General features: G+C 40.7%; 1 protein-coding gene across 1 annotated transcript in view; it reads right to left on the bottom strand.

Annotated features, from left to right (window-relative positions):
- LOC115647566 (visual pigment-like receptor peropsin) overlaps positions 1 to 25,291 on the bottom strand; it is a 51,515-nt gene extending 26,224 nt beyond the window's left edge. Inside the window, exons 1-2 of the mRNA XM_030554280.1 lie at positions 25,171 to 25,291; positions 16,110 to 16,315 (exon numbers count right to left, since the gene is read on the bottom strand). Coding sequence (XP_030410140.1) covers positions 16,110 to 16,315; positions 25,171 to 25,291 — 327 coding nt within the window. The remainder of the gene's footprint in view (positions 1 to 16,109; positions 16,316 to 25,170) is intronic.
- Between the last annotated feature and the right edge of the window lie 1,758 nt (positions 25,292 to 27,049).

The following is a 27,049-nucleotide window of genomic DNA, read 5'->3' as shown; positions in this document are numbered from 1 at the left end:
AATGCTGGTGAAATGGTGTTCATTCAGACAGAAGGAACTATAGCCACTTACTACATGTCTGGGCCTTGTCTCCTTGATATAAGTAAATGCTAAGTCAGCTATTCAACTATCTGACTCACAATCCCAAAAAAGTAGTAACCCTGGCCTTTACAAAGTATAAAATACCTTGAATGAAATCAGAGTAAAATTATCTGGAGTACAAGGACCAAGAAAAATGGTGGGTGGTAGACCTTATCACCTCTGAACCAGACGCAGTGGAAATATTTCTGAGCCAGAGTGGAATGGTGTTACAACATTCAGCCTCTATGTATTACTGTAGAGAAAAATTAAGTATTAAATAGTGAACTATGGAGTTTTCCCCTGAGAACTTGCATAATACACTTCAATGGGTATTAGAGCAGGTTCATTGTATTTATTATTATTATAGAATGTTAAAAAAGAACATATCCAGATGGTTTAAAACCTTCTGTACTTTTTACATATCTATGGAAATCAGGGCTTTCCTTTGGTGCCTACATAATCCCAATAATAGGATCCTTTAAACGTAAACAGAAACACAGCTTTCATGTGAAAGTAAGGTAATTATATAGTTTTTTTAGTCCTCAGAATGTACTTTATACTGATCTCTAGGATTATAAACTTGTCAGGTGAGTTTTCCTAAAGACCATTGGTTATTCATAGGTTCTGCCACAGATACCCATGGGGATTGCCACAGCCACTTTGTGGCCTGCAAAGCACGTGGCTATCAGTTCTCTGGGCTGATTCTTGGCTGTAGTGAAGCCATCTGTGCAGTCACTGCCAGGGTTGACAGGGAGTCACTTCTGGCTGCTGGCTAAATGCCTCAGATGAGGTGATTCTTCTGCAGAGCTGCTAATGTGGCTGCTAGCCACAAGAGATCATAGCATAGCAAAGGTGTGAGCTCAGCTCCCAGCAGCTGAAGCAAGGACGTGGTATGTATCTGTAAATCAGAAGGGATGAGACGGCTGTTTGGAGCTCCTTTGTTACATTGATACTGCTAGCTAGTATAGATTCTACGTTGAAATAACGTAAAAGATTAATAATAACTTAAAACTCACCAGAAAACATGAAATACTACAGTGGATGGGGGCCTAATGGCCTCAGATTACAATGTTTATTCAGAAGCAACAAAAACCTGGTAATTTCCAACTGAAGCCACATTGCCAGAGAGCCACAGTGGACTGAGGAAAGGCTGGAAAAATACAGGGTCTTCACACAGACTGCCCTAGGCCTTTGGCAACCATCTAGACAGAGAACTATAGGCTCCAACCCTGTTCATGAGCAAACACATCCTTTTCTGTGGGAGGAATCTTGTGGAAACTCTGTGAGGCAAATAATATAGACAACCTGTGCCAAAGTCCATTGCAGTCACTGGGGATCTTTCCCTTGACTTCAGCCAGCGCTGGGTCAAGCTGACTGGATCCAGTCTCCTGTGTGGGCTTTTTCTCTATAAGGGACTATTTGGAGAACTGACCCTTGAAAATATTTTCAAATGTTGACACTATACATAAAGTAGCTGAACTCTAGAGTCTGAAACTATAGCTTGGAAGAGTGTGAACTGCCCTTTTATTTAACTGGGTGAATTCACTCTGAAACCTACCAATGGATGTTTAACTTTAGGACAGATATCCTACAGAATATATGAGGCCTGGGCTAAGATAGAAACAGAATTGGAATAAATGATCAATTTGCAACTTGCAAGACAGTTAATAAGGGGTGCACTAAGACTGGTGTCATTGAATATATTTGTTAAAGAATTGGAAGAGTAAACAGAGAGGTTACTAAATTGGAAGATGACACAACATTATTTAGGACAATCAAGTCAGAGAGAATTGTGAGGAACTACTGAAGGATTGAAAACAAATGGTAGTATCACATTGATTTTCAATTTTAATGGGAAGTTCTGCTTAAAAATCAGTGGGATGATCTGGCCAGACCAAGGCTAGGATACTGGAAGACATTATCACAGATTAAATTCTTTGGTCCAAGTGATGCACTGAAGAAACTGAAAATATTCAACACACTGATGGTTTCTAAACTAAATGTAACCAGTTAGGAAAAGACATTGGCATGATAGGAATGAGACTGGTAAGCAAGTATTACCACCCTTTTACAAATGAACATAAGAACATAAGAACGGCTGTACTGGGTCAGACCAAAGGTCCATCTAGCCCAGTATCCTGTCTACTGATAGTGGCCAAGGCCAGGTGCCCCAGAAGGAGTGAACCCAACAGGCAATGATCAAGTGATCTCTCTCTTGCCATCCATCTCCACTCTCTGACAAACAGAGGCTAGGGACACCATTCCTTACCCATCCTGGCTAATAACCATTAATGGACCTATCCTCCATGAATTTATCCAGTTAGCTTTTAAACATGGTTATAGTCCTAGCCTTCACACTTTTTATTTGTTTTAAACCTGCTGCCCATTAATTTCATTTGGTAGCCCCTAGTTCTTGTATTATAGGAACAAGTAAATAACGTTTCCTTATTTACTTTCTCTACATCACTCATAATTTTATATGGGGAAATTGAGAAATTATGTGACAAGACAGAGCTAGGAATAGAATTTAGAAATCTGTGATGCTAAAGTTTATGCTGGTTCTGACTAACTCCTCTTCCCTCAAATCAAAGCTATTGTCTTTTCCTTCTATGTTACTTAAAGGTGAACTAGAAAGCAAAAAAAGAGGTGGGTGGGAGGAATCTTTTTCCATTTTGTTTTTTCAATCTAAATTGTCTCCCTGCAGAGAGAGCTGCAGCTCAGGTTACAGCCTTATGTGACTACTCTGTTAAGGTCTTCTAAATATTGCTAAGGTCCTCCAGTCAAGAGACAGAAGTGAGGACTCTTCCTATAGTCATAATATTTCATATGTAAAATCCTCATGGAAAAAAAGTAATTTTTGAGGGGATGGAGAAGCCACAAAAGGCCATCTTTGAACATCACACAGGAGCAGTAAAGGGCAAAGCCAGTCTTTGGGTGTTTTACTTTGTACTTCATCTTTAACATGCTCCATTTTTAGCTGAGCAGGATGTAAAGGTGAGCTGAATATAGATCTAAAGATACATAACCTGTACTCAGCACCTTTAACACCTGCTTTATCTGTTAATGCTCTTAGTGCCAGTTCCATGATTTGGCTTTGGGTTATCTTCATCTTACACAAATGTCAGAAATGATAAGCTATATATAAACAAAATCCAAGCAATATCTTACTTTGACTAATTCTGTGTGAAGATCAGCAACAGCTAGTTACAGTCATAGATCATTAGGGTTGGAAGGGACCTCAAGAGATCATCTAAGTCCAACCTCCTGCTCAAAGCAGGACCAATCTCCAAATGGCCCCCTTAAGGATTGAACTCACAGCCCCAGGTTTAGCAGGCCAATGCTCAAACCACTGAGCTATTCAATCCCTTTTTACATTCAGTGTAATTCCTTGTAGGAGTTTCATATATAATTCAAACAACTGAACTGCATATACATCCAACTGTATTTCTGCATATACCTCAGGGCTGATACAATTCTGTGAAAAATCTGGTTTCTGTACTTCTTAATGAGCCACTGTCAGTTCTATTGCAAGAATCTTAAAAATTGGGCTGGCTGGGCTGAGATCATGCCAGCTATGCGGGGTTGAGCTCAGGGCTGGCGCAACCATTTAGGTGACCTAGGTGGTCACCTAGGGCGCTGGAATTTGGGGGGCACCATTTTCTTCGGCAGCGACTGCGGTGGCTGGATCTTCAGCCGCCCCGGTTGCTGCTGGCATTTAGGTGGAGGGAGCTAGGGCAGGGTAGCGTGGGGAGGGCCCCCTGCAGCAAGTAAGGGGGGAGCGGCACGCAGTGAAACTCCCCGCCCCAGCCCCACCTCCTCCCTGAGCACGCCGTGGCTGCTTCACTTCTCCCCCCTCCCAGGCTTGCGGTGCCTAAGCTGATTGGTGCCGCAAGCCTGGGAGGTGGGAGAAGTGAAGCAGTGATGGTGTGCTTGGGGTGCTTGTGTGCAGAGCAGGGGTGAGCTGGGGCTGGGGGGTGCCTCAGAGTGGAGGGGGTAGCTGCTACTGGAGGGGACTTCTCAGGGCAGGGGCGTGGGGGGAAGCGCAAGGTGAAAGTTTCGCCTAGGGCATGAAACATCCTTGCACCAGCCCTGGTTGAGCTCGGTCAGTTTTTGGCTAAGAAACCTTCACCAGTATCTGCCTGCTGCAGAAAGCAGTATTTGTGATTCGGATCCTTTTCCTGCAAGCAGAACTACATGCATAGCCTCTTACTGCAATGTTTATGAGCCCCAATGAAGTCAGTGAACATCTGTTGAGGAACATAAGGGTCAGTGTAATGCTGGCAGGGGAAAGCCCCAGGGAAAGAAAGAAAACATCATCATGTGGATGCAAGGGGAGAAGATGACTGGCTCATACATCCCTCTGGGTGCCAGAGGGAGAGAATTCTGCAGTGGGTGGCTGTGTGGACCAGTGCTGGGGGGAAGTGAGTGGTGTGTGCTGGGGGAGTTGAATGGAATTGATGAGTTCACCACAAGATGGAGTGAGGTGAGTGTAGGGATGATTGGGCAAATGAAAAGTGAGTGGGTGCTAATTGGGAGAATAAGATTGGGATGAGGTGAGCTTGACAGGGATTGAGACTGAGGTATATAGAGATGCTGTGCACCATTTTCTTCAGCAACTTATGAACTGAACAATAGAAAGGAAACCCCTGAAACCTGGTGTTGGCCTCTTCTACCCATTGTTCTTGCCTTAATTCCTCAGTCATATGCCTGAAGTTCTGTCACTGCCTCAGTCACCTCACCTGGGACCATACAGGAAAACTGGGAGCACAAAAACATTATCTTGGTTAGAAAGCTATTATAAAAACATAAAACAATTTAAAATCAAACTAATTCAATGAGCTGGTAAGAACCTCTAGGGATGTGGGAGACCGGACATAATGGGCAAAAAGGTGGGAGGGAGAGAAGATTGGGGAGCTTGTTAAAACACAAATAGGGTGGCGAGGCTTTAAAATTTTGCCCCAGGCCCTGTAAATTTTAATTTACTGTGGTATGTTTTAGGTTGGTTTGGACTTTTTTCTGTTATTTTCCCTGTTACCTTTGCAAGGCTCAGACGGGTTGCATGACAGAAAAATAAAAACAATACATGAATATAGGGTCATTTTCAATTTTTTTTTCCAGGTGGAGCACTTAACAGCCAGAATGTCTTGTGGGACTGCCCTCAACTGTGAAAACAGAACATCTCTGTGGCAAGTATAGCATTTGCTCACATGAGGAAGTAACATCATTATGGTATCTAGGCCAAAACTTTCAAACCTGGCTGCCTAAAATTAGGTTCCTAGTGCCATAGCTAGGCACTTAAATATAAATGGCCTGATTTTCCAGAGGGCCGAGCATCACTGAATTTAATGGGCACTGCAAATTTTTGGCATCTTTGAACATCAGACTACTTTTATTAAGGTGCCTAAATGTAGACTTAGGAGTATAACATTAGCCTAACCCTGGCCGTAATACACTTTTAGCTGTCTTTAATGCAGTTTAGCAGCCGTAATGGGGGGGGGAGGGGAAAGGCCGCTAGGGCCATATAACCAGTGGGCTCTCCCTGGACCACGAGCAAGTGCTTTGTAGACCACTAGTCATTATTCCATTTTAGTTATTTCAAGAGTCTACAAACCTCCCCCATTTCCCATTGGTGGCTGCAGCCTTCTGAAGCCAGCAGCTCTGTATTGGTATTATGATTATTGCACAGGGGAGGCTTCGTATGTTTGCTGGGAAGTAAGCTTTAGTAGAATTTGAAGTGCTCACACAGAGAGCTGTAGTGTGTTTCTTTCCCTCCCTTTGTTAAGGGTAGTAATTTGTAACATCACATTACTAACACATTTCACTGCCTCTTTCATACGAACATCTATTGCAGTAGAACATATGAATAGGATCTTTATAGAGAGGACAGGTATGTTAATGGTTGTTAAGCTGGCCAATGGAGGACTTGATTGCTCAGGAGATTTTCTAGGTCACTGGCTCACATCTGGACCCAGGCACAACTATCACAGTTGATGTGAACTGACCCACTTGTCGGCACTCCCAGCAGAGGCCAAAGACTACATTTGCCAAGAGAATGAACTGCTGCCTCAAGCTCTCCAGGACAGGGTTGATGCACACTGGCAGGGCAATGAGAGGACAGAGAACTGAACTACAACAGGGCAAAAAACAGTCTTCAGTTTTCTCCTGATTTTCTGAACAGGGTAGGAGAATCCCAGAGGGGCTCTGGTCTGCAGCCAGACCACGACTTTGACTTCTTATCTTGGTTCAATTTGACGGCTGAAGATATCTTAGCTCAGCAATTGCAACTTAGTGGGAGCAGCTAAATGTTGTACCAGGGATTAGGCACAACTAGCAGAAGTCAGCCACTGCTGCTCAAACAGGCAGAACAAGAGGCAAGGTCAATTGATCCCATGGTATCGAAGTCACAGATTCCTGAGAAGAGAGCCTCTGTGAACCCTCAGAAAGAGAAAAAAATCTCTCTCAGAGGAGAGTGGAGGTGCCTCTCTCTTCCAAGGGGGGAAGAATTGATGGAGAAACCTCTCCCCCTTCAACCGGAGATGAAAATGATAGAGACACTTCTTTTCTACCTGGAGACAAGTCTTTTGTGTATGTGTGGAAAGGGTCCACAGGCTAGAGTGTTTTGGAACAATAAGAGAGGAGATCTCATTTCTCTGTCATGCTCTCCTCCAGGAACAGGACTAACTAGATCTGGTAAAGCCTAAATCTTCATCTTACCATGGAGATCAAAGAAGGGCATGGGCAGAGAAAAGAAAAATAGTCAATTAGATCAAACGAGATGAGTGCATGAGATAAAGGGAAATGACAATCTAACTTAGTAAAGGAAAGTTTCCTTAAACATGTCTGATAGTGAAAGCTGGCTACTCAGAACTAGAACCAAAATTTTAGTCAAGTAGACCATGGTGGAAGGCCAAAGTGAGGCAGAAAATTGACTTAGTGAAAGCAACCAAGTGCATGAAAATAGAGATTGGCCATGCCTGATGAGATAACTGTATGCATATGTGCAACACAGCCCAAAGAGTGATCCCAGGCTGTTTCAAGACTGGCTGCCAGTGAGATGAGGACTGGCACAGATTAACCTGCCAGACAGTGACTTGATGGTGATATACCAAAGAGCACAGCCAATCAAAATTAGTAGCACCAAGTCTAACAGCAGACCGACAGACCTGCAGCTAGACCAATGGCACCAGGGACCAGCAAACAATAATCTTCCATGGCACCCTAGGCTCAGTTTATAAACATTAAGAGTAAAAGTTACTTGGAACAATGGGACTGAAAACTGAGCAGCTCTCCTCTGTCCAGGCCGTGGGTTGGTTGTTTGTCTTAGTATTTAGTATCTATCTAGATAGTTAATATATTAGATATTCAGCGGTCACAGTGCTTGCTATGCTCCCTGCCATCGGATGAGTTCTTTGGAGTATATAATGCTGATGGCATTTCCTTTATATTCATTATTTAGTAACTTTCCATTTATTTATGTATGCTTGATGGCCCTTCCCTTCACCCCAAAAATAATTATTTAGGAACCATTTCTCTCTCTCACTAATTTTATTTCTCAATCAGTGTATCATAAAGACAGTTGACGACAAGCACCTATGTGGAGTTACTTATCCCTAGGTTACTGCCGGCCTCTCCCAAATGTATAGTAAAGACCCAAGGGCCTGAAGTCTTTCCAGTGATTTCAAAGGAAGCTGAATCAGGCCCCAGGTGAGTGCAAATGAAGATGATTTGAGTCTTGAGGCTAGCAGGTGTGGGTGAGAGAGAGCTCATTCCAATATTGTTTGAATTATAAGATGTATATGAAGTTTGGGCATTAAATAGTAAGAACATTATTTATTGTAATGAAGAACTGAATATTTTAAAATGAGTTTTAAAATCACACACACATATTGTGCCACTGGTCTTTTTTACACAACCCCCACTGATTTTAATGGTAGCTCATGGTATGGTCATAAATTACACAATATGTTAACATGTGTTTTCTTGTTTTCTCTGCATTCTGTTTTGTCAGATTTAAGAAAAGGAATATGAGCATGGGTATGAGCTTGTCCTTAGAAGCCTGAGTCCCATTAAAACTGACACAGAGATAAACCTCCACAGAAAAAAGCATACTTTCTGTCATCTGATACATATTGCTTATCACTTAACAAGTGACAGCTTGCTCAAACTGTTCCTCTTGAATAATCAATAACTTTATTCAGAGACATCTCTGTTTTTCCACTTTTAAATTAAAAGTGGACTGAGCTCTTCGATAAATAGGAAAAAGAACTTTTTGTGTGAGATACATTCTGTTTAGCTCAGTTATTTACATGCTCGTATTACAAGGAAATATTTACACAATCCCTCACACAGCACGTTTGTGTAAAACTTTGACACAGCGCCATTTGTTTACTCATCCTGCCAAGAAAATTCTGATTTTTGTTACACTAGGTTTTGAGTCTGCTGTAACTCCAGTGCAGGCCATGGAATTGCTCTAGATTTACATGATGTAAAGCAGATCAGAATTTGATCCAATAATTTGTAAATATCTCGCTCCTTACAAGAGCTATGAGCTGAATTGCTTCTGTGTTAGAACTGCCATTTTGTAAAAGAGAAACAGAAATGAGGCCCTAACTGTATTTTTCCATTTAAATTTAATTATGCTTAAGTGTTGGAATCATTTATTAAGATTTTTGCCATATACAAAGGGGGAAATGATGTTTCAATTGATGGCGAGTAACCTGAAATACTTTTGTTCGGAATTTTTACTTTTAACTTCCTTTGCCTTTTTTAACAGTAAAGAATTCCTTATAACACTTACTAACATCACAATTAGTGAACATGAGAATATACTAGTTGCACTGGGGTAAATCCAGAGTAACTCCACTCAAGTATAAATGGAGTTACTCCAGATTTATACAAGTATAAATAAGTTCAAAATCTGACCTTTAAGAGTTATTTTAGTCATGCTGGGCCAGATTCTTCTCTCATTTACACCAGCATAAATCCAAAATAACTCCAATAACTTTTCAGCAATGTTCTTCTGGATTTCTTCATCTGTAACTGAAAGCAGTGGCTTGCCCCTGTGGCTGGTTAGGGAACGTATTACTAAACGTAAAATATAGTAGCTACACATTCTTAATTACAAAATGGATGTTGCATTCATATACCTGAAACAATAACTTGTAACTTCTAGAGCTCACACACAGAATTATCAGACATATTCATTGCAACAATGTGCAAATTAGAGTGTTCCTTTCCTTAGAATAGGCAACAGGTTGGCTGTTAATAGAGAGGGGTCTGAACCAGATTCTCGGATCCAAACAATTCAAAACTTTGCTTGATATCCAAATTTTACAAGTGGCTCCTTGTTTAAAATAGGCAGAACCAAATCTACTTACTTACATTGGCTCCATCAACATAGCATCTGGGCACCTCGCAAACTGTAAAGAATTTATCCTCAACAATACTCCTGTGAGGTAGAGAAGTACTACTACTTCCCCTTTACAGACAGGCAACTCAGGCACAACGAGATCAAGGATCAGATCCAGCCCCACTACATGGGGCAAAAATGCCAGAGCAACATAAAGGGGCTCTATAAGCCCTGGTTCCAGCTGGAGGAGGATTCCCCTGTGCAGGCACTGTGGAAAGCAGCTATAACGGCTGCCTTCTGAGGATCCTTTCACAAGCCATATGGAAGGAGTTGTGCCAGGGTGTAGCTGGGGGCAGAGTTGCAACTTCACACTGTAGAGATCCCAGGCTCCTCTGTGACCCACAGCGCAGCCCAGGGAGGCTGCCATAGCATAGACAGGTGACAAGGGCTGTTCAAGCAATGCCAGGGTCTTTCCCAGCCCCCTCAAGTAGTTCAGCCTAGCAGGACATAAAGGTAGCTTAAATCCAGCTTAGTCCCTCCCTCCCACTGGGATGTGAGTGCCACTGAATTCAGTGGGGCCAGGATTTCAGCCTCAGCGATTTGCCCAAGCCCAAGGTCAGGAAGTCTGTGACAAATCTGGGAATTGAACCTAGATCTCCTGAGTCCACTTTTAATTTCCTACCACCACCAGCCTTCCTCTGAACAAACACATTTGAAATGCTTTAAATTCTGGATCTGAATTTTTCAGCTTCAGTGTAACTTTTTGTTTTATTGGTGACTTCTTAGCCATGCATTAAATAAAGTAAATGAAAGAGTTCTCCTATAATTTCTCTTAAAAACACACCCAAGAATGGCAGCTGTGAATATGCACGGAAAGCAAATAGAGGAATTTTGCTAAAACAACTAGCTTTCTTTAGATAAAATCTCTTTCTACTGACATGTATGGGCACATGTTCTGAAGGAGAACAAGAATATTTTGCTGAGGTCAGAACAGTAGTTTTATGGTAAGTTAACTCTCCTGTGGAGAAGAGAGCAAAGCATGCCTCCTTGACAGGCCGTGACTTAGTGTGAAAGGTAGGAACAGGCATCAGCTGTAAAAAGGGGCTTCTCTCAACTGTTGTCACCACTCCCTCCTCTCCTCTGCAGCAAAATTGACGAGACAAAGAAAAAGACATAGGAAAGGGGCTTTTGTTTTTGTCACACAGTGCACTCTTCTATTAAGTATAATCCTTCTCACAAATGTAAATGAAAATACCAATAAGCTAGATTGTACCCTAAACACCTTCTCACGGAGGGGGCCCTATATATGCATATCTCCCTCTTCCCAGGGAAAAGACAGGTGGGGGAGTCAGCCTCTGATGTGTCAGTTTCCCCCTACTTCCCTCAAGACTCTCCATTAGAGCTGGGCAGGAAACAGTTTCCTATCCCACAAGTATTTTTGAGAGTTGAAAAATGTTTCCTGTCTCGAATCAGGACAAAAATGTGAAATCTCAAAAATATTAGTAACCTGAGAAAACAATGTGTGTTGTCTTGTTTCAGGTCAATTGAAATCTTTCCTTTCCATGATTTCAAAACTTTTAGTTTTGATTTCATTTCCACCTTTTCGTTTCAGTCTTCTTAGCTTAAATTTCTAAATGAAACTGGAATTTTTCATTCTGAAAACGCTGAAGTGAGGCATTTTGACACTTTCAAAAACTTGTCCTCAGCATTTTTTTGAGTCAGGAAATTTGTCAAACCCAACACTTTGGGTTTTGACGAAATGCCATTTTTCAATGGATAAAATTATTAGACTGCTTTACTGTCCATGAGTTCAGGGATCTGCAAGTTTGATAGAGGGAAAAGGGTGCTGTGGGTGTGATCCTGTTGGGACAAACACAATCACTGCAGGAAGAATGTTAATAGCCAAAGATGGTATTAGCTCTCTCTTTCCTGAGAAGCCCTTATTTGCACTGGTGAATCAGGGGGAGGTGGAACTGGGTCATAGAGGCAGCTGCTGGTTGGGAAATCACATTTCAGTTGGAATCATGACAGCATGACTTCAATGATACTCTGTTTGCAGAGTGCTAGGGTAGAGATGCAGGAGGTTGAAGACCGATGTGGAGGTGCAGTGACTTCAGGAGGATGGCACTATGGTCCTGGAGGATACCCAGGATCCATGCAGATCTAGACTCCTGGTTTCTTCCATGGGATAAGGTGGTGAAGCCAAGCCCTTCTAATGGGAGAATGCAGGAAAAAACCCACAAGAAAGTGGACCTACAGAGTTGTTTGCACATAGGAGTACGATGTAATATGAAGCAGAATCTTATAAAGCAGAATGTATTAGATTAAGGATTAGGAGAAAAATCTGTAAAGCATTTACACTAACACTCATCACTGAAAGATTCTGATGTAAAGCAAGAAAGCCTACACATAAACTCTCCTCCATCCCCAACATTATGTGAATTTATACCTCCTCCCTTTAAAATGAAATGGGAGGAAGGATGCTGATGTGAGTAAGGCTCAGGATCATGAATCAGAAGGTCAGGAGTCTTTGCTCTTTGCCCCAGACTCCCTGTGGGATTCTGGGCAAGTCACTTCATCTCTGTCTGTGCCTTGGCTTACTTATCTGTAAAACAGACTGTGTTAGGAAAAAGTACGGCTCATCATGAGCGAGTGTGGCAGAATCTAGCCATGAATGGTTTGTCTGTCCAGCCACATAGCACTTTTCTTCATCACTCCTTCCAGTACCACATAACAAAATACAGAATTAACAAATACCATAATATTGCTCCTCATTTTCCTCAATCAATTTAGTTATCCAAGAGAAGTTTCGGAGGTGACTTGATCACAGTCTTTACCTACCTACGCAGGAAGAACATTTCTGATTGTACTCTTTATTCTAGCAGACAAGGCCATAACAAGATCCAATGGAAGCTAAAGTTAGACAAATTCAGGCTAGAAATAAGGCACAAATTGTTTCCAGAGAAGGGTAATTTACCACTGGAACAACTTACCTAGGGATGTGGCAGATTTATCACCAGAAATCTTTAAATCAAGACTGGATGTCTTTCTAAAAGATACAGTGTAGCTCAACCAGAAGTTATGGTGCAGGAAATACTTGTTGAAATTCTATATCCTGTGTTATGCAGGAGGTTAGACTAGGTCATAACAGTCCCTTCTGGCTTTAAAATCTGTTAATCAAATAGGCTTTACCCCTAGATACAAATTGACTTTGACAGAACTACTCATGTGCTTAAGTTAAGCATCTGGTTTAGTGCTTTACTGGGTAAAGGCCTTAGTAAGTATCGAGCAACAAAATGAAGGCACAAGATGAGTAATTTTTGCTCTAAACTCCATTTGACCAAGTGGTGCCCTGTGCTGCATTTTGTCCAACTTTAAAGTCTTAGGGCTTTTCTATACTTACGGCTAAATCCGCCCTGCTGTGATCGATGTAGTAGTGTTGATTTAGTGGATCTGGTGAAGACCTGCTAAGTAGATGGCAGAGCGCTCTCCCATCAACATCTGTACTCCAGCTACCTGAGAAGCATAAGGTAGGTTGGCAGGAGAGACACTGAAGTAGTGTAACTTAGGTCAACTTACGTTGTTAGGGTAGATCAGCCCTTAATGAGTAACTTGGCCAGAACCTCCAAGAGCTGGAGAAAAGCAGACTCTGTAGGCTGAACTTTATAACATCATTGATAGCAGTGAAATGATGCTAAATAAAATTGAAGTATTCAAAATTAAATCTGAGCAGACAATGTTAGAATCCTTGGTCTCCCAAATAGTGGAGGAGACAACCTAGTGACTTTCCTAGAAGAATGCAACTTCCTCCACTCAAGTGGTGCAAAACTGAAGCTTCCAGTTGTTTTTCAAGGGTAGCCCAAAGTCAAGCATATTGCAGTAATACAGCTTTAAGAACATAAGAAAGGCCATAGTGGGTCAGACCATGATCCCTGTGAACTGTCCCTCACTTCCTGTATCCTGTCCAATATCCTGTTTCCTGACGTGGTCCATACGAGAACTTCCAGGGGAGTGTATTGCACGGGGCAATTATGGAATAATCAAGCCCATCTTCCACTCCCAGCTTCTGATAGTTAGAGGTTACTAAGGTGTGGAATACTGTGGCATGATAAAGGAAGAGCCAAAAACCTCTGAGCCAGACCTAAATGAAAAAAAATTACTAGGTGCCACAACTGTCACCTGGACATGCAAGAGCAGCAATGACTCCCAGACAGTATACCTTCACCACTGCAGCATAAAACAAGAGTTACAGTTGTACTTCTGTTAGACATTGTGAAAACAAAGAGGTTTCAGTATCTGGGTTCAGTGAAAAGCACATGAAGATCTGAGTGTCCTTCACATATTGCAATCCATTATGTGTGCAACCCATTGGTCGCTATACTTTATGTGTCTCCTCTGTTGCAGAGGATCAGAGTCTGACCTAAGCTGCAAAACCTGGCTCTTTATCTCAAGCGGTCCCTTCTACCTGCAAAAATGCAGCTATCACACAAAATGTTTCACTATTTTCCTGAGCAAATGGAAACTTGTATTTGAGGACCCTATGGGAAGAAGATAGGTACTCATTACCATTATTTGGCACCTCTCAGAGAACAACACACACAGTAAAAGGGCTATTCCAGCCAGTCCAGTAAAGTCTCATAGGCAAGTCAATAAAACTTCATGGTCCATGGTATCAAAGGCTGCTGATATTTCTAACTGTAAGCAGAGTCAGGATAAGCTCTAACCTGACATCTGGTGGAAAGAATTTCAGAGAGTGTATTTGCATAGGCACGCCTACCCTATCCCAGATTGCTGAGCTGTGGGACTGCTTGGTGACAAATGACTCACCCTCAGCTGGGTGGTACTTGCTAGACAAGGGACATGGGTTCCAAAACCCAGTGAATTGAGAGAGGCTGGGGACAGGTATCTGTGCCTGGTGGTGCAGTCTCCTTGTGGAGCCAGAAGCACCAGTTCCACCCCCTCCTCTCTCCACTGTGGAATGTCAGAGTTGATTTTTTTTATCCCCTCAAGAATCTAAATACAGGTTACTGAGCTGAACTCACTTTGGGCTAATGGTGCACTAGCACTGGGGCTCCCACACTAAGAGCTGAGATCACTAAGAGTTGAAATCACTAAAGAGCTGAAATCACTAAAGAGCTGAAATTACTGAGCTGAGAGCACTGAGTACTGTGCTAACTAGTGGGGGAACCTGAAGCTATACTGTGGAACAGAGCAGCTGGCGGAGTGGAGCAGTTGTGGGGACGGCTGGAGCGGATCACGGGACAGCTGGTGACAGCAGAGTGGCTGGCAGAGCGGAGTAGCTGTGGGACCGGTGGAGTGGCCCACAGAGTGAGCGGAGCCGAGCAGTTTGCAGGGAGAACTGGAGCAGCTCATGGAGCAGAGGAGCTGGTGGAGCGGAGCAGTTTCTGAGGACAGCTGGAGGAGCAGCGTGGAGCGGTTGGTAAAGCGGAGCAGTTCGTGGAGAAGGCGGAAGCAGAACCCACGGAGAGGCAGGGCAGTTGGCCCTGGACCACGTAAGGTGCCCCTTTCTACCCAGGCTGGGGGGAGGGACCTCTACAGATAAACTCTCGAACTCTGGGGTGGCATTGACCAGAGACTTTTGGGTTGTTGGACTTTGGGGTGATTGGACTTAAAACCCTAAGGGGAAAAAGGACAGTGCCAAACGTACTTGGAGGTGGGTTTTTGTTTATGGTTTGTGTTATAATCCTGTTTGTGGTGTTTCTCCAATGGGATGCCGCATTTATTCCTTCCTTTATTAAAAAGATTTTGCTACACTCAGACTCCGTGCTTGCGAGAGGGGAAGTATTGCCTCCTAGAGGCGCCCAGGGGGGTGTGGTATGTGAGTGTCCCAGGTCACTGGGTGGGGGCTCGAGCCGGTTATGCATTGTTACTGAAACGGAACCTCTGGATACTGAACCCGGCCCTTGTTACTGCCAATTCAGAGGGGCAGAAGGGTTACATAACAAAATCAGCAGGGACACCAATGGCTACCAATAGAAAGAGATCATCAGCCAGGTGTTAACAAGATTCTTTATATACCAAACTCACATGCGAAACATCAGACTGAGAGGAAAAAAAGACATCTGGGAAATCAAGTTGCAACTGGAGCAGCTCCTACCAAACCTGCTCAATAAACTTGGCACTGTAAGATGTTAAAAGATAATAGACTAAAAATACAAACATGGGACTTCACAAATATTCCCAACAAAAGGCACTGGGTAGGAATATGCAAGCCCACTTGATTACTCCCTGAAAATGCGGGAGGAGGCTATGCTTAGATTGCTAGTTCTGTGGAGCAGGGACCACCTTTTCATTGCTTGTGTGAACAGTGCCTAATACAATAGGGCACAGATCCTGGCTGAGGGCTCTCGGCACTACTACTGCAATACAAGCAATACTAATTAACAGTGGACCTTTAAGGAGCAGTACAACATTAAGTGTGGTTTCAGGAGCTTATTGGGTAAAGGGATTTTTGGGGTGGAAGATCACTGGGAACTAGTTAAGACTGATTAATCTAGAGAAACACCCACATTTTTGGATGCTTATCTAAAACAAACCAGAACTATGATCCATTGGAAAGTCAATTGTCACTAATTTTCACTCTCATAACCTTGAGTGGTTATTTATATACAGCACATGTGCAGAAATAGCATTAGTTATTTTGTCTAATTAAATAATTCACCACATAATGCATTCCTACCTGGCATGTCCATATCGATGTGATGAGGAATCCATCATCTTTAAAGACATTGAAGATTTCAATGATCCCTCGGGAATAACCAAACACAGACACACTTGCATCTGATACAGCCAGATTAAATGTAAGATAATCCGTGGGCTGCAGGACAGCTCTCTGCTTATAGAGAACAAAAATCACAATGCTGTTTCCAAACCAAGACATCCATCCTGAAAAATAAATTAAATTCCATGAAAGTCAAATTAAAGACAAACAACAACAAAAAAATCAGGAAACAGCATGATATATAAATGCATGATGCCCGTACGTTGATGGACAGTACAATGGCAGGTTATTTCATTAAAAACAAATAAACTTGAACATTTTCACTCCACTGTGTTGTATACTAGGCCTCCTTGAGTACCCAGGTACATTTCACTTGTTAATTTCCTTCTTCTGCATAACACTGGTAATAAAACTGAATAGCAACAATGTACTTGTCCACAGAAGAACAACCATACACGAGTATACCTGTCAGTTCTAGAGAGCCACTGCCCTGTGCAGCTGGTGAGATGGAATTGCTTCTCATGGAACAGTCTGTGATCTCCTTATGACAAAGAATACTGATTGGAATACTGTTTAGGAATGCACATTTTAATCCGTTTGAAGATAATATTTTTAAGGCCTTGTGTCCTATCTTTCAACCTCAAATAAATGAAGAAGCCCTCAGAAACTGGAAAGCCGTATTTTCTGTTTAGATAGAATTGTCTCCCCCCTCAGATACTGAAGGTACAGTGATGTCTAGCAGCCATCAGTCTTGTTGGAAGAGAAGAGCATAAGGTAGGAAGGGAATTATGAATCTGGTGAAAAATCAGTCAGGCACTTGTGCGCAGAGACCATGATTTTTAAAGGCATATAAGCATTACTCCACACAGTGTTGCAAGGCCTAAATCCCAGATTTGTAAAGGTATTTAGGTGTCTATCTCCTGTGAGTCAGGTACCTAAATACCTTTCAAAATCTGGCCTAAGTGACTTAGATGGCTAAGACTCATTTTCACTTAGGAACACTTAGGAGCGTATGGCCCATTGACTTTCAATATGTCTTCAGCTCCTAAATGCCAAGCTATTTTTGAAAATTTAAGGACTTGACTACATGGGGACATGGAGAGAAGTTAATTCTAATTAATTAAAGGTGTCAATTTGAAGTGGATTAGTTAAGCCACATTAAATCCTGGGTGCTGTTAATCAAAATTAAATTTGTCTTAATTTGGTTTAGTTTAATTCACTTTGGAAGCAAATTAAATTAAACCACATTAAGGCCACTTTAATTCTGAATGAAGCCCTTGAGGTTTAATTTGGTTTAAATTCACATCTTTAGTTAATTCAGATTAACTTTCCTGGATGTCCCCATGTAGATAAGCCCCAAATCACTTAGGCCCAGCTCCTCAAATGTATTTAGGCACCTAGCTCTCATTGCAATCAATGGGAGCTAGCTGCCTAGATACCTCTGAGCATCTGGGCCTTAGACATTGCAACACCGAACAGTGCAATGATTTTAAGTCTGGGCCAAAGGGTCTGATCCAAAGCCTATAGGATGTCAGCAGGAGTCTTTCCATTGATTTCAATAGACTTGGGATCAGGTTTAAAGCACATGGGCACAAGTTGCATGGAATGCCATTGACCTTATGGAAAATAAAATAGGTTCTGTAAAGCGAGGGCTGCCATCTCAGAAACCTGTCTAGCACAGACAATTGCTATTCAAAAGAGTCTTAAGGGTTAAAAATTTGAGAAACTGCCTACATAGGCTCCAAAAGAGGATTTATCAAACCCTGAAACATTAGATTCAGCCTGCAGATAGGAACCATCTGTGTATTAGGAGGCTTAATGCTAAATGGAGATCTGAAGAAATTTTTGGGCAGAGGGGCTGTAGAATATCCCTGCATAGTCTCACTAATCACCCCCCAAAGTGGGGAATCAATACATTAAGGACATGAGGGGACAGACTATCTTCCTAAAGGCTTGTAGAAAGCTGTCTAGCTCTGCAGTGTTAATTATGAAATCTCACTAATGGCATGAACAATTTATAGTCAGGACAAATTAACTTGGAAGGTATTTATGAGGCCAAAAAGATTTCCCATTACTTTAATCCAAAATGCTAAGCAACTTGGGCCATCAACCCATAAAAGGCAAAATTAACAAGTATCTTCTACAACAACACAGAATTCACCAGAACATTGGGCAGCTGAAGACAGGAGTGAGTCAATGGAATTACTTTGGACTTGCACAAATTTAATGAGAGTAGAATTTGGCCCTTGATTTGGAACTAATTACTTCAGTATACATACAAATTGATAGAGAATGTTACAGTACAGAGGTTCCTGAACAGTGGTTCATAAAGTCATTATGCTAAATGGCTGCCGAAGCACTGCAGAGGATGGGTGGATTTCCCTTAAAATCTATTAATATGTAAATTTCATTTGCACACAGTGCATTTGCTGGGAATATACAGAACTACCTTTGTAGCACAGTGAATGAGGAGAATTTTCAGTTAAAAGAGAAGTTAAATGAGAGAGAGGAAGAGATCTGGTCCCATGGAGAAACACAGACCTTTCTCAGATTTGAAACTATAGAGAAAGCTGGAGCATGAGAGAGTGTGTGAGAGCGTAATGGGGGTACTTTATAATAAATGCACTTCTTGGTGAGTGAAATTACAGAACAACCTTGTGTATGGCACAGCCACAGTGGAGGGAGTTGATTTTACAGAAGCAAGAAGACAAGCTTTCTCTGCTGTGCTGAATACTTGTGATATGTGGAGTGGCTTGCAATTTGAATATGTTAATATACTGAGCAACAAACTGAGGGGAAGTTATTCTAATTATATCAAATTCTAAGGCAGGCAGTGGCACCCTCATAAAAATACTCCAGAAACAAACGCCATCTGGTGTTTTTGCCTATAACAGCAAAGAATTCCCACTACCAAGGATCTGTTAAAAATTTATACATTTCCAGGCCATTAAGCATCTAACACTGAACCCTGTATCATCACTGATATGCCTTATTAAAGTCACTGACTATAATGAACATAAACCAATAAAACTAGTTTAGCTTATAAAACAATTTAGAAGATGGATCAATAAAAGACAAAATGCAGTATAGTGAAAAAGAAGAGCAAGGGCTTCACCATCAGTGACGTTGGGGGGAATTCCCACCAGTTGCTTTGCAGATGGCACATGTATCAGACAGATCATATTTAGGAAAGAGCCTGAAAAGAAACATCTGGTATATGAACTACTAAGAGGTAGTTGTATTCCCATTTGGTGTGTCAATAAAATAGTGGATAAAGGAGAACCAGTTGACATAATTTATTTCACCTTTCAAAAGGCCATTCACAAATGCCCTCACAAGAGGCTACTTAAAAAAACAGAGGAGTCCTGGAGTGAAGGGCAAAGCTCTGCAATAGATCAGAAACTGGCTAAGAGCGAGAAAATAAAGAGGAATCTGCTAGCAATCAATATAAATCAGAAGTTAGGAACTGTAGAAAATTGATAAGGGAAACAAAGTGACATAAGGAGAAATCTATGGCCAGTCTCTCAGGAAGGTGTTAAACAGAGCTGCTAAAGTTAGACATTTTTAAATCAGCAGGTTAAGATAACTTACATCCAAGAGTTTTAAGAGAGCTGGCTAAGGAGCTCACTGGACCATAAATGTTGATTTTCAATACATTTTGGAGCACTGGGGAAGTTCCAGAAGATTGGAAGAAAGCTAATGTTGTGTCAATTTTTTAAAAGGGTAAACACAATGACTCAGGAAATTATAGCTATCAGTCTGATATTGATCCCAGGGATGATAATGGAGCAGATGATATCGGACTTAATTAATAAAGAACTAAAGGAAGGTAAAATGTAATTCATGCAAATCAACATGGGTTTACGGAAATAGGTCCTGTCAAACTAACTTGACACTCTTTTTTGATGAGATTTCAAGTATGGTTGATAAAGGTAGTGTTGATGTAATATACTTAGACCTCTATAAAGAGTTTGATTTGGTACCATACAATATTTTGATTAAAAAACTAAAATGATATAAAATTAACAAGGCACATATTAAATGGATTAAAAATTTGCTAATTGATAGGTCTCAACATATAACTGTAAACAGAGAATCATCTTTGAGCAGGTGTGTTTCCAGTGAGGTTGCATAGGGCTCAGTTCTTGGCTCTATGCTATTTAATATTTGTATCAATGACTTAGAAGAAAACATGAAATCATCACTGATAAAGTTTTCAGATGACAAAAAATTGGGGAACTGGTAAATAATAAAGAGGACAGATCACTGATTCAGAGCACTTAGATTTCCTGGAAAACTAGGCACAAGCAAACAGCATGTGTTTTAATATGGCTAAATGTAAATGTAGGAACAAACAATGTATGCCATATCTACAGGCTAGCTGTCTCTATCCTTGGAAGCAGTGACTCTGAAAAAGATCGTTTGCCAGAGGCTGGAAATGGGCGACAGAAGATGGATCACTTGATGATTACCTGTTCTGTTCATCCCCTCTGAAGTAACTGTCGGAAGACAGGATACTGGGTTAGTTGGACCATTGATATGACCCAGTATGGCCGTTCTTATATGTGGGGCGTGGTGGATAATCATCAGACCATGAGTTCCCTGTGTGACACTGTGGCCAAATGAGCTAATGTGATCATGGGATGGATAAACATGGGTCTCAAGTGGAAGTAGAGGTTATTTTACCTCTATATTTTGCACTGGTTCAACCACTGCTGGAATATGATGTCCATTTCTGGTGACCACAATTTAAGAAGGATGTTGATAAATTGCAGAGGGTTCAGAGAAGAGCCACGAGAATGATTAAAGAATTAGAAAACATGCCTTATAGTGATAAGCCAAATAGACTGAACTCTTTGAATATAACAAAGAGAAGGTGAAGTGGTGACTTGATTACTGTGTACAAGTATCTACATGGGGAACAAATATTTAATAATGGATTCTTCAGTCTAGCAGAGACTGGTATAACACAATCCAATGGCTGGTAGCTGAAGCTAGACAAATTAAATTGAGATTGGATGCTTGAGATTTATGCTTTAGGAATTATTCCGAGGAAGTTCTATAGCCTGCACGATACAAGAATTCAGACCAGATGCTCTTCTGGCCTTGGAATCTATGAATCTTCAAAAAGGCCAACATTTAATGATAGCCTAGATCAATGTGGCAGCATTTTAAAAATAATTTACTTTTGCTGCTGTCATAGGTTTCACCCCCACTCTGAACTTTAGGGTAAATATGTGGGGAACTGCATGAGAACCCCTAAGCTTAATTACCAGCTTAGATCTGGTTGCTGCCACCACCAAATGGTTTAAACACACATTTATGGGAAAGTCATTTGGAAACTTTTCCTTCCCCCTCCCCACCAATTCCCTGGTGAACACAATCCAAAATCCTTGGATCTTAAACCAAGCAGAAATTACTCATCCCCCCTTTCCTGGCAGGATTGGAGTTTAATTTCCCTTTCCTCCACCAATTCCTGGTGAGTCCAGATCCAACCCCCTTGGATCTTGAAAAAAGGAAAAATCAATCAGATTCTTAAAAAGAAGAATTTTAATTAAAGAAAAGGGGTAAAAGAAATACCTCTGAGAGATTAGCATGCAAGCTGCTCTCACAGAAAACAGATTCAAAACACAGAGGACATTCCCCTGGGCAAAAACCTTAGCTACATAAAAGAAAACCCAATTTGATTATCCCTCTTGTGCAAAAAGACAAATTCACAAAAGGAAATAAACATAATCTAATTCAGTCCTTCTCTAATACTCGCTACCCTGGTTGATTCCTGCATCTTTTCACTCCGGCACAGACCTTAATGAATAGAACAAGGGAAGAACTTCCCTCCTTCCTCTTGAAGCATCTTTTCCCCCCATTGGTTCCTCTGATCAGGTGTCAGCTAGGGTAGGTGAATTTCTTAGCTTTTAACTGCCTGTTTATGACAGCTGCCATGTATGTAACACTCCAGTAAACGTTAATCATGTCTCAGAACCTGCTCATAACTTGATGTCAGCATTATTCTGACAATGACAATCTGTTCTGAGGATGTCATGTTTCTGCTATCTTTCATTTACTGAATGAGCTCTCAATCTGCTGCAAGAGAGTTTTGCTGGTTTTTTTATTGAAATAAACCAGGATATCCTGTCACACTTGTCACACATCTTGATTCAGATTGCTCATTGCCTGAGCAAGCTGCATAATAAAACAAAAGCTAACAAACAAATAAAATCAATTTAAAAAATCAACTTCTTTATTGCAGACATAACAAACTTGAAACCAAAGCTGGTACTGATGGCGGGTTGTTTTTTTTTTTTTAGAAAAAACATGAGATGGCATTTATGAAAAGAAAGGAGAACACTATGAGGGTCCTTGGAAGACATCAGAAAACAACAAAATATTCACACTTCCTAGATTGCAAGTTCTTGGGAGCAGATTTCACACTTGGCTATCATATTTTCAGTGGCAGTATTCATGCCAGGCCAGAACAGAACAGAACACCTTCTGCTCTGTCCTTAGACTTCTCAACACCCAGATTGGCACTATTGCGGTCCCCTAATTTGTGAAAAACTGTGTAGGAACAGAGTTAGAACATTCAAATCACAACCCATCAATACGGCACTGTAAACAAACAGCACACCAATTGGAACTAGTGGGGAAAAGACAATGGAAGTGAAGTGTCAGGCTCAGCTGTTATCAGAGGCAAATGATCCTGCTGTTTGAGGCAGTAATTGGATTGGTTAGCTAAATTTAGACAGGCCATGAATTAAGACAAATCACTGATGCACTAGAGGAATTGTGTACTAAATATGCCTTTTTGTTCATTACAAGAAAGAGACAAAACTGTAGGTTACAGGGAATGCTGCTCTAAAATTCTGCTGATTCTCTTAGCCACTTTATGAATCATTGACTCAAGGAACTGGAATAGGAGGAGAAAATCTCCCATGTTGATCACAATGTTTCTGATTATGCTACGTTTATAAGAATGCCATGGAATGAGGTTATGTTCCAACTGTATTGTAATTCATTGTGGTTTTGCCTGTATAAACAGGACCAAGCTAATTCAAGGGTACTGTGCTACAGCCCTGATTTTTTTCAATCATAGGTTAAAGGGTGTTTTTGTGTTTGGAAGTAGCCCTTTCTAGAGGTCGGAACACAATTATTTTTATTTTTTTCTAATTATACTGTCTGCCACTGCTATAGATTGTTTGTAAGCTGCCTCCTTAACAACAACAACAACAAAAATCCAAACAAAAAGCAAACATATTGGAAGAGGTTTGCACAAGAAGTAAAATTAAAACACATTGTTTAAAAATGATCTAGGGGAAACTCTTTTTATTATTCTTCATTGTATCATTTTTATTTCTTTAGAGAAACTTGCAGCATCAAAGTGCTGAGGAGGAGTCTGATAGGTACCAAGTAATCACAGTATCCCATTCTCAGCAGAGCTAATCAGTTAAGACCTGATCTTGAACCACTGAAGTCAATGTGTGTTTTGTCATTGATGTCAATAAATACAGGATCTAGCCCTAACTGAGAACGTGTTCTAGTGTGGTTCATTCAGTAGTTGATTGTGCTGTGTGCTTTCTAGGCTGCTGATGCTGCATGCATGTGTTTGCACCTGTGCACACAAGTCTGGGATAAATCAGAACATCTCTGCTTCCTTTTGACCACATTATTTTTATTCAGCTTCCTAATAAAGTGGCTGCTATTTTTTTCCAACTTTTTTCTGAACTGTCTTATTCTTTACTCCAACTACATTATGTCGGCTATTTCTGTTGGTAAAGATGCCAGTTTCATATAGATATAAGAAAAGGCCTTCAAGTCTCTTAATCATGGCTGTGTGTTTTCCTTTGCAAGTATCAGGTGGTGATTTGCAGCTGCTGGTGATACTGGGGGGAATACATGATAAGATTAGAAAAAGAAAAGTTTATTTAGCATGATTATTTAATTTACAAGCCTGTTTCTCAATGGTTGTACTCAGGAACTATTTCTCTTTACATTGCTGTTGAGTTCTTATTATATGCAGCATCTTTTAAATGCAGTTTCATTTCTTTATCATTTATAAATGTAGATTGATCGATTAGATAGAATCACTATAAAGCTAAGACGTGATTGTGAATTATTCCCTGGAAAACAGTTACCTTTTGATATTGTTTCATATGAAGTTGGAATAATAAATGGCTATTTTTATTTTCTTTGTCAACTGGTACATCTACATTCTTTGAAATTTCATAAAGTCTGCCTACAGAACAACAGATACGGTAATTCACCATCATCCTGCGCTGAGTCTGCTGTAAATTACAGTACAGTACTTAATCCAAAAAAGTCTTAGGAACAAAGTGAGTTAATATGAGGTTCCATTTTCAATCACTTTTAATATGAGTGTATAATTACTGCCTTACAATGTAATCTGAATATCAAGTTTTTAGATTTATGCACATATTATTGTAACTACTGATGGTGAGTAATAAATTAGCACTTAAAGGAATCTTAGACTCAGATCAAGAAAGTTTCCTCTAAACGTATATAAAATATTAGATGGAAGAATTTTACCAACAAATTTACAATATGATTGTAGAATTCTATTTCATTTAACTAATGTATTAGTTTTAGAAGGTGAACTATTTGCTGAACACAATCTGAATACAGACTGCAGTAAGCAGAAACTAAAAGCATAGAACAAATTGAATGCCACTGAGACATTTTGAGAAAACAAGGTAATGTCATATTTTTCTGCACAAGATATTTTGTTCGTATCCACATCTTAAATGAACCTTAGTTAAAGGAATAGCTTGGACTATATCATCATATCCTTTTGCCCCCTGTACAAATGTTTGCATTTAAAAATAATAAAAAAAATAAAAACACTAGCTCCTTTTTTTTTTTTGAAAGAACTTTCTGAAGAAAAAGTTGCAGTTTATGACATCTTGTTCCTTTGTGGATGAACACTATAGGAATCTCTTTGAACTTTAGTCCAAACTTAAAAAGGAGTTTCATTTCATAAGCCACTCAGAGATACAGTACATACCTAAAGCCAGTAGGTAAAAGCCTATAATAGTCTCTCCTTGTTCTGAGACAGGAGGCTCTTTGTTCAGAAAGGTGATGTTGTTGTTCCTCCATGGTGCCTGTGAAGAAAACTGGAGAGACATTTTCAGGCAAACCCCGTGACTCAGAACTTGCCCTTTCTACCCCCCTGTGGTTAGTCTCAAATGCCCAGTAAAAGAAAATCGTCTCTGGCTTTCTTAAACTTCTGCTCCTTGCATTCTAGGAAGCGGTGCACTGAGACTGAAACTAAACAGAGAGATCTCAAGAGACAAGAAAGAGCTTTGCAGCCCTCTGACCTGTTCTTATTTGCTAATCCTATCTATTAATACAGCCCATGAATCTGTGACCAGACCAAGGCAGCTGATTTCCTTATATCCCTGGTGCTGCTAAATGCAGAAACCTTTAGTGACTAGAGAGAATATATTAGACAAAGTGATGATAATTCTTTAAAATACAACTATATGTCATATAATATAATATAATAACCCTAATTATATATATACATACATACATACACACACACACACACACACATGCACGAGTATATATATTATTGTAAAAATACCATAATGAACCTGCTCTGCCCTCACTGAAGACAATGAGGATTACCTTGAATTCAAATGAAGACGGTTCAGGCCCATATTTTATGAGGATAAATATATTTTATGGATGCATTTTACTACATTCTGTGAGCTACCTAGGAATCTCCTGAAAATTGTCACTGAATAATACTGTGCTCCACCGCTGGTCCATTTGCTCAATTGCACTAAAAATCATCAGTTTCACTTTGTGAAATTGTGAGCTAAAGCTCTGGAACAAACGTTCTGAATCTGGGCAGATGATGCAGTTTCAAGGTGGATGTGCATGTTGATTTCTGAGCAGAATCCTCTCTGAAACAGCAGCACTATAGAAAGTGCCTAATGAGTCCTGTTATATGATGGGGGATTCCATGTCAGGTTATCCGTTTTCTTTAAAGCAAATACAATTGTTTCATAGCCAGGGCTGCTGATAATTAGAAAATAACATTATTTTCTGTTTTGTAGGCAATATGAAATAGTGTAGGTCTGATTTTCAGAGTGCTGAACACCTGCAGCTTCCACCAGAATTGGAGATGCACTGTGCTGCAGAAAAATCAGATTTCTCTCATTTTGAAAGCAGCCACTGCATGTGATTTCAGGGGCTCACAGTTTGTTTTATTTAGTCTTCACTGAAAATACAGTCTTCTAATGCATGTGACGAAGTGGGTATTCACCCACGAAAGCTCATGCTCCAAAACATCTGTTAGTCTATAAGGTGCCACAGGATTCTTTGCTGCTTTTACAGATCCAGACTAACACGGCTACCCCTCTGATACTAGTCTTCTAATGATTATTAGTTCTTTTGGATGGCATTGGCCCAATTACAGGTTGGATTCTGATATCAATTACACTGATTTAATCCTGGATTAACTCCTTGGAACCAATGGAATTACTTCAGATTTTCATCAGTGCAACAGAGATCAGAATCTGCCACCACATTTAGCTCTACCCAACTCCCTGCTCTGAGGTATCTGCTTATAATACCCCCCGGATGTAACTGATGTCTTATATACAGTAGGCGTGGAAGTTAGGTGCCTAAATACCTTTGTGAAGCTCATGTTAGGTTTCTTTTTTTTACTGGTATAGCAAACCCATGTAGCTGCATCTGTGTACAACCTTAGCATAGATACTTTGCGCTGGTGTAAACTGAGAGGTGCACTGGTACAGTTCACACTGGTTTCAAAGTGGGTTAAACCAGAGTGGTGCAAGTCACAGTTTTTCTTGTTGTCTGCGCTAAGGGCTTGCACCGGTACCAGAGATACCAATGTAAAGATTATTTGAGCC

Source organism: Gopherus evgoodei, chromosome 3, assembly GCF_007399415.2.
Source record: "Gopherus evgoodei ecotype Sinaloan lineage chromosome 3, rGopEvg1_v1.p, whole genome shotgun sequence".
NCBI classification, from domain to species: domain Eukaryota; kingdom Metazoa; phylum Chordata; order Testudines; family Testudinidae; genus Gopherus; species Gopherus evgoodei.
The sequence above is the reverse complement of the archived record's forward strand: the minus strand, read 5'-3'. Positions and strand labels throughout refer to the sequence as shown.